Raw genomic sequence first — 8,890 nt, forward strand, 5'->3', positions numbered from 1 at the left:
CTCTTCTCAAATGGAGATTAGTTTCCAATCATTAGTAAAGTACATTCATTTGTTCAATCACAGAGCACAAAAAAGTCAAAAGTTCCCCACCCTTGGATCACAACTGAATCTACCCCAGAGTTATAACAAGCTTAAGCACAGCATTTAATACCCAAAGAGAGGTCTTTTCTTCATCTTGACCTGAGGCAAGTTCTCAGCAATCTTTGTTCCTGGGGAGACAAAGCTTAGCAAGGCCACAAGATACATTGCCAGTGTCTTCATTAATTCATTCTCTGTCTGCAGAACAGTCCTAGGACCCCTGAAAATATTAGCAAAGCCCTCTTCCAGGATTTCTGTAAACATACAACAAGAAAATCCTTTTTCAGGGCTTCTGAACCAACAGCAAGGTTCCAGAACCTCTGCAACAACAAACAGCATTGGCCTTCACCAGTGGGCACAATTCACTCTGTCTGCAGAACAGTCTCAGGAGCTCTGAACCAACAGCAAGGTTCCAGAACCTCTGCAACAACAGCACTGTCCTTCCCCAGTGGACAAATCTGGCAAAACAACATCAAAACAGACAGACAAAGTACCAGCCTAACAGCCATGTCTCCTCAGTCTTTGGCAGCTCTGGGTGGCAGCTCTCAAAAGTCCTGGGCAATTCAAACTGGCCCTCAGCAATCCTCTCTGTCTCTCTCTGCCTCCAAGATGCTGCTTCCAAAAAGTTCTCCTGCCTTTCTCTTTTCTTGTGTTTCTCTAAATTTATGTCGCAATCTCCTCCCAGTTCAGCCCTCTCTTTTCATGTCAACAAGTCCATCCCACAAGTGGGATTCACAAGCTCTGGGTTTTAACATAATCAATCTAAAAACCAAGCCAATACAGGGGAATCTTTAAATTCCATTACTATTACACCCCTATAAAAATAATCAGTTTTTATTTTGGCTTATAACTCATTCTCTTTTGAGTTTGCTTAATGTAGAAACAGCCCCTCATAGCCTGAATAGGCTGATAAAATTGCTGAACTTATAGATCCAAGTGCCAGAGGTGACCTGAAATAACCAGTTTGACACTATGGTCAGTGTAAGAGGCTCAATGTGAGCAGTCAGCCAACCACCCCCATCTTCTAATCCTCTCTCTTATCTTCAACAAGGTCTATAAAAGGCTACCAAGAAGTCCACAAGCTCATCATTAGTAACATTTAAACTTATATTCTGTCAATTTACTTGTTCACATTTTCAGAGCACATTATTGCCATCTAATAAAAAGCAATGATGGGATGACTAGGTGGCACAGTGAACAGAGCAGGGGCTGTGGAATCAGAAGGACCTGAGTTCAAATCCAGCCTCAGACACTTAACACTTACTAGCCATGTGACCTTGGGCAAGTCACTTAACCCCAATTACCCTGCCCTCACCCCCTCCAAAAAGCAAAAAATAAAAATTTAAAAAATAAAAAGCAATGCTATCCTTTCCATTTGTTCTGATGCTATTGCTTTTACATAAGTAACTAATCAAGAGTGGTTGAAGTTGTTGAATTTTTTTCCCTGTGGTATGTGAACTTGAAAAGTTTGAAAGCTACAGATCAAAAATCCCTAAAACTTAGAACAACGCATTCATCTCCATCAGCAAGCCAATCTTCATTCCAACTAAAGCCTCTTTCTAGTAGCACGAATCTTTACCTTTCAGGTCAATCAGCCTACCAGAAACTACAAAGATACCATCAGGGAAAAGCCAGTATAATATCATACATATCTGTTATGACAAATTCAGCCTAGAATGAGAAGCATCTCTTGCAATGTAAGAAGAACCCACAGATCTCAAAGTGATTTATTATTTTCACAGACACAAAAACAGAAAAGGGGCTACATAATTCATATTTACATGACAGGTAAAATTCTTCAACACTTGAATTGCAAGAACAAAAGATGTTACCTCTGCATTCACTGGGAGAGGAAGAGTCAAGAAACACTTTAATAGATAATTCCTTGCCAAGCACACTTTCACAATTAATTTGAAAATATGTTGAATTACCACAGTAGACAATTTCTGCTTCATTGTAGACAACAGAAAAGTGGGATAAGTAAAATATTTGCCTCCATATGAAAAGGATTTCCTCTTTCCATTGTATAATAAAACTGCTTTCCTAAATGAAGGGATCTATAAATGAATAAAAGAGAATCCCTACATCCTGTACCTCAAAACAAAAATCCCAATCTTAACCTGGCTGCCATAATTCTTATAGCCCCTTGAACCTCTGTATACGTGTTGCAATTTGTTAATTTTTATTTGTTTTCATTTTGCTTTGTTAATGTGTATATGAACTCTCCTCTAAAGGGAGATTTGTTGAAAGCTTTTTAAAAAAATTTCTATCCTCTTTTAATGTTGAATAATTGACCTTAGGCATTTACTGTTTTTCACTCCTTCACTTCCATTAGTAATAAATAAAACTTTAAAGCTGTCCTGAGATGGTCAGTTTATTTGTCTACTGTGTAAGTGAATATCGAGTAAATGCACAAATAAAAAGAAATGAAGGGACATTTTGTAGTTGACTGACAACCAAAAGGTAGAAAAATAAATCAAGAGATTCTAAAATGAAAAAACAGGGGTGAGTAGGTGACACAGTGAGTAGAGCACAGGCCCTGTAGTCAGGAGGACCTGAGTTCAAATCCAACCTCAGACACTTAACACAAAAACTAGCTATGTGACCTTGGGCAAGTCACTTAACCCCAACTGCCCTCCAAAAAGCAAAAAAAGTGAAAAAACATTAGTTATATTGATGACATATGACAGCAACTATTATAAAGAGATGAGATGTATCACACTGTTCACTGACATAAACTTTGCAAATGATACTATCCCTGTCAAACTGGATCATTATGTTGTGAAAATAGATTTCCATATCCCCATGAAAGTGTCATTCTTGGAACCTGGTGAACTCTTGCAAAAGTCATTTGTTTTTGTGGTGACAAGAACAGTTGCTCCTTCTTCCATGACTGGGAATGGGAAGGATATATCTGAGCCTATATTACAGTCTTTACATTTGCATTCTTCTACTATGTATGTCATAGTTGTACTGCTTCTAGGGAGAATTCCGGCTTCATCATTTTCACTCCTATTAAGATCAACTTTAGCAACCACCTGTAGCTCAGCTTTTGGCTCTGCAAAGACATAAACAAGTATAGTATTATCTGTCTGTTGCTCTAAAAGTTTTACCTTAAATCTAAGTATTAAAGGTCATAGGCTTTAACAATAAGGCTGTAATATCACTGAGAGGCGCATCTTTCCACAAAGCCTTTGGTCTTTGTGCAGTAGGCCTTAAGCTCTTAACAAGGATAGAATCATCTATAACCATACATTATATGATGTCACAAGTGCTGAATAGGTGACTTCAAAATTTGGAGCTAGAGACAAACCAATACTCATTTGGTCTACCTTTTTTTAAGTTAATGGATTTTTTTTAAGGAATCTGAATTGAGAACATAATGAAAGAAAGTCTCCATTATGTTTACGTTATACACGTGTGAAGAAAAGTCTTAATACTTTCCCTGACATTCCCCTGAAGTAATTCTTTTAAAATTGTTTTTAAAACCAACCTCGTAAAACACTATTCCCCACCTGTCTGAAAGACCTCTGGTCAACGAAAGTAAAAGAAGTGGAACAGATGTCTCACTTCCCTAATTCTATTATAAATAAATAGGTGGATGTTTTTACAAATTAAGCATTAAATAGAAAAGTTGGGAAACTGACTGACATATTTGGGGATAAGATCATGGACAGAGGAGTTATGGAAACCTGAGCCTTAATATTTCTTTCATAAAGAGTTCTTAAAGGAGACAATGAATACTGTATTGCCAGTCCTTCACTAGAAAGAAAAGCTTAGACCAACAAGGCCTGATGTCTAAAGTAACAGACTTGAACATTGTTCCTCAGTGAAGACTTAAGTACTTTCATGCAAGCAAATCACTCAAGTTTATATTAAAAATACGTCCATGGATGCAGCCAGATACATTTTTTCTAATAGTGAGGGGTTGGGCTGGCAGTTTCTCTTGGTTAACATTAATCAATCTGTCAACTTTTGCCAAAGATACCAATGTTTCCTGAAAAAATACTTATGTTCTTTGATAGTCAGTCATACCTTATGGAAAGACTTGGGGGGAAGGCATGGGTGTTATCAACATCATAATGAATACAGTAGAAATGAATCGATCTACAGAATTTGAACTAATTGCCTCATTTACCAATGCACTCAAAAGATTTATGACTTAGATATTAAAGCTACACACACAAAAATAAGAAAAAACTGAAAGTTACGATTGCCATCTCATTAAGATAGATTTCAAAGACTTAAAATCAAATTCATCACACTTTGTACCTGTATTTTCCAATTCATCCTTTGATCTCTCAGGGCTCATTTTCTTCAGAATAAGTATTAGCAAGAAAATTGTCAAAGATGAAATTATTCCCACACCTATGCAGATCCAAAGACTCAAATCTGTGAATTTCAAGGACCTGGTAGTTAGTACCTTTATCGATAGACAATGGCAGATATAATGAAGATGAGAAAATACAAACACCATTTAAATATAACATAATTTGTCAAATATTTCTTCTTGATCAGAATTGACTTTCTATAACCTAAAGAACCCTCTGTTTGAATAACTGACAACTACATTGTGCTGATAAGATTGAATAAGTGCATTCAGTTCTGTTTCGAATAATTTCTGTCGATGTTTTAATCACTGCAATCTGTCATTATCGTGTATTATTTAGAAAATGTCACTGTCTTGCTTATATATTTTACTTGGAACAAATACCGAACCTGCACAGCAAGCTAATAAATAAATGCAAGAGAAATACTACATTACTTACTTGCATTACAATAACTCTGACACACCAGAGGGGGTGTGTTGGAACATCGGAGGTGACAGGGTTTGCATGTGTGCAGCAAATTGTCAAAATATTCATTTTGGAAGCACCTTTGAGCCATCTCTATCAGTATCCCCCAAAACTAGAGAACTATAAAAAAAGGGACAGAAAAAATCTTGCTAAGTTTCCCTTAGCAAATGTAGTAACAACAGCAGCTAAATATCAAGTAGTGCATTGTGTTCTGAGGGTTTTTCTTAAGGAGGATTTCCCTTTCAGACTAAGAGCTTGGTGGCTAAGGATTTGAATACCAACTATATTCAAATTTCTAAGCAACCTAACCTGTGGTGGCTTAGAGGCAAGACTAAGGTAGTGTAAATATGAAGGGTAAATCACTCATGAAACAGAAACTGTTTATTTATAGAAGCTATTTCCCAAGCAGGTGAATTAAGTAGAACTTGGAGGGTGCAGATAATCTTAAGGGACAGAAGGGAGAGGAAGACCTTCAGTTTAAAGGTTTTGTTCACTCATTCATTCAACAAGCTTTTATTAATCACCTACTGTGTGCCAAAAGACTGAGAAAGGAATATAAATGTATATAATATCCTTGGCATTTGGGAAAATACAAATATATACATGACAGGGTCCTTGCTCTCAGAGAACTTGGAATTTATTAGTTGACATGGCACATGCATAGATACTCCAATATATTGTAGTTAAGTACAATATGTGAGAAATATGATATTCTGGTTGAGGTAGAGGATGAGGTAGAAGATTGGAGTTGAATGTTGATGTTGGGTGTATTTTGAAAATAATAACTAACCTTTATGTTTTTTATTTTATCTCATGACTCCTTTATACTCTTAAAAATTATTAAAGATCACAATGAGCTTTTGCTTATATGGGTTATTTCTATGAACATTTACCATAATAGAAATCAAAATTGATCATTTTAAATTTTTATTCCTTCATTTTAAATGTTAACATAAATATTTTATGAAAATAACTTTTAAACAAAAGAAAATGAGAATGATTTTTTATTTCTTTCATGTAGAAGACAGCTAGATTCTTATATCTGTTTTTGTATTCAGTCTGTTGTTATATTGCTTTGGTTGAACTATATGAAGAAAATCCAATCTCATACAGATATGTAGTTGGAAAAGAGAGGAGTATTTTAGTACGCAAATAATTTCTTTAGTATTATTACGAGTCCACAGAATATACTTTGAAAACCACTGCTCTATATGTAATAGTTCTGTGAACAGAAACAAACCACTTATAATATTCTAATTCTCCATCTTTAAAAGGAAGAATAGTAATATTTCTACTACCTGCCTCACAGGATCATTATGAGAATCAAAGGAGATAATATTTGTAAATCATTTTGTAAGCCTTAAAATGCCACATAAATGTAAGCTATTATTATTATTATGGGTTTAAACTAGGATGGTTGTTGTGGAAATAGGAGAGGCATTGAAAAATATGCGAGAATAATAATTATAGCCTACATTTTTATAATGCATAGCAGTTTACAAAGCACTAAGCCTCATTTGTGAAGAAGGTATTGCAAAGCTTATTACCCCCGTTTTACAGATGAAGAAACAAGCCCAAAAAGGCTGAATGATATAGCCACCATCACTCATCTGAGTTCAGCGTCAGAGCTGGAGCTAGACCCCAGACTTCTTTATTCCCCTCAACCTTCAGAGACTGACTGAATATGGATGTTGAGAGGGAACAGTGAAAGGTGATTCTGAATGCCAATGAGAGTAAAGCAAAAAGGTCTCTCCCCTACACAGACATTCATTGGTGTGACAGAAAATAAACAAGATCACTAGCAGGTTATGAAAGTCACACTTGTGGAGAAGTAAGAGAATGATTAGCAGCTGTGACATTGCAGAGAGAGCATGTCCTCTCCAATGGATGTCCCCCCTCCATGAAGACAGACAAACTAGCCTATAAAAACCAGTAGCAGCAAATCATTTGCCACTAGTGAATTGGCCTACCTCTAAGGTGAGTTTAAATCCCTCCCTTAGGGTCTGTGGGGCCCTCAAAGAAGAGAGAATATTGATGTGATACCCTACTGGTTCCCTGTGTATCTGTGGCTTAGAAATAAAAATCTGGGATTAGGCTTGAATTTGTCAGTGTGTTTAAGTAGGAAGCCAAGGATAAACCTTGGCAATTAAGTAGATATTTGACCTTGTATCTCAAAGTGAGTCTCTGAGATGCCTGTCTTTGTTTCTAAGAAATTACATCAACATAAAACATTTTAAATCAAAGAAGTCATTGAATTTAGAGGTGGCTATATGAAAACATACCCAAATAAAGATAAAATAAAGCTTCAGTTGTTGGTTAGTCAGGTCCAGCTCTTTGTGATCCCATTTGGGATTTTCTTGGCAGAGATATTGAAGTGGTTTGCTATTTCCTTCTCCAGTTCATTTTACAGATGAGGAAACTGAGGCACAGAGTAACTTCCCAGCGTCACATTGCTAGTAAATGACTGAGACCAGATTTGATCAGAGGAAAATGAGTCTTCCTGACTTCAGGCCCAGCACACTATGTACTATACCACCTGGCTGACCTCAATAGAGTTTTACCCTCAAATTATGTTTCTTTGTCAATTTAATAATTTATGTAACAGAATTCATGACATGCAAGGATGCTTCAATATAGTATAATTCTTAAACATTTATGAAAATAATTCATCGTGTCTTGTTCTGCCCAAGCTATAATATTTTCAGTGGAGAATGGTATTTTCAGAAATAAAGAGTTATTATGACCCTGTTATTCTGAACTTCTTTTTTGAATCTTACATAGACTTACATAGTTTTTAACATAGACTCCCCAAAAAATCTTACTTCATCATTGTACACTATAAAATAGCATGTCCTTTTCTGATGTTGATTTTGTTATTTACAAACTAAAATGCTTTTACTATTCCATCTGAGATGATAACATATAAAATTTTTAAATATAAAAATACATCTTATTATATCAGTTATTGCTGAAAACATCTTCCTCTTCTAAATTTAACTTTAAAAAACAAATCAACAAATCTACTCAATTCTCATTTTGCTCCTATTTGATGTATTAAAGAAAATAATCTTCAGTTTGGAAACAGTAGAGGAAAAGTAATTAAGAAAAGGGGATGTGTATTAGTGTACCTTCCTTAAGTTTGTCACCAAATTCAGAAACTACATCTTGGAGTAAAGAAAAAAATGGCAAATGTTATTGCCAAGCCATTGTTGATGATATGTGAATAATAATCATAAAGAACAAATGGGACTAAAGGCAGGCAAATGACTCAATTTTAGGGGGAAAATGAATTGGGGGAATCTATAAAAAAAAATTCTAGAAAATACAGGTAAAGTGAAAATTACAAAGAAGCAGTTCTTAACTTAACATAAAAACTGTTAGAACCACATAAGAGTAGAAAGATTTTCCTCAGGATGTAGGTTCCACATCATTGAAGGTCTTGAAGAGACCATGTGATTGTTTCTTGGGGATGGTGTGAAGGTTCTTCCTGATGACACATAGAGTGGGCTATAGAACCTCCTTAACTATGAGATTCCATTATCCTGGGTGACCATGATGGTGGTGCCTTTAGCCAGTTACATGGAATTTAGGAATAAGAGAAGGTCTGGTGGAAGAATAAGAAAAAATAGTAGCTTTCGTTGATATAGCAATTTATAATTTAAATGTTCTCTAAATACATGCTCATTTTAATGGCGATAAGTTTATATTACATGAGTTACAGTTGCTAGTTCAGGCCCTCATCACCTATTAGGAAGACCAGCATGTCCTGATTTTTCTCCCTACTTCCAGAATCTCTCTTCACTAATCCATCACTAATCCATTTACACAGCTGTAAAATTGGTAAGCCAATTTTAAACTGAGCTGATCAGATCACCCCACTACTCAGATGTCAGTGATTCTATGTTACTTCTAGTATAAAATACAAACTCCTTTACCTGATTTTTTATTAGAACTTTATTTCCAACAAAGATGTTCCATTTTTCCTTCCCATCTCTTTCCACTCCTTTATTGAGAAT

The 8,890-nt window shown here is 35.5% G+C and overlaps 1 protein-coding gene across 1 annotated transcript; it reads right to left on the reverse strand.

The window, feature by feature from the left end:
* Window positions 1–2,852: 2,852 nt before the first annotated feature.
* On the reverse strand, window positions 2,853–4,968 carry TNFRSF17 (TNF receptor superfamily member 17). Its single transcript, XM_069088088.1, has 3 exons — window positions 4,852–4,968; window positions 4,351–4,501; window positions 2,853–3,136 (listed from the first exon to the last, which is right to left on the reverse strand). The coding sequence occupies exons 1-3, from the start codon at window positions 4,963–4,965 to the stop codon at window positions 2,853–2,855; spliced, it is 549 nt and encodes a 182-aa protein (XP_068944189.1). The 5' UTR covers window positions 4,966–4,968.
* Window positions 4,969–8,890: the final 3,922 nt, after the last annotated feature.

The sequence above is a fragment of the Petaurus breviceps genome, unplaced genomic scaffold, assembly GCF_028583685.1.
Source record: "Petaurus breviceps papuanus isolate PSGF00001 unplaced genomic scaffold, PetGlider_PUasm1.0 118, whole genome shotgun sequence".
NCBI lineage: Eukaryota > Metazoa > Chordata > Mammalia > Diprotodontia > Petauridae > Petaurus > Petaurus breviceps.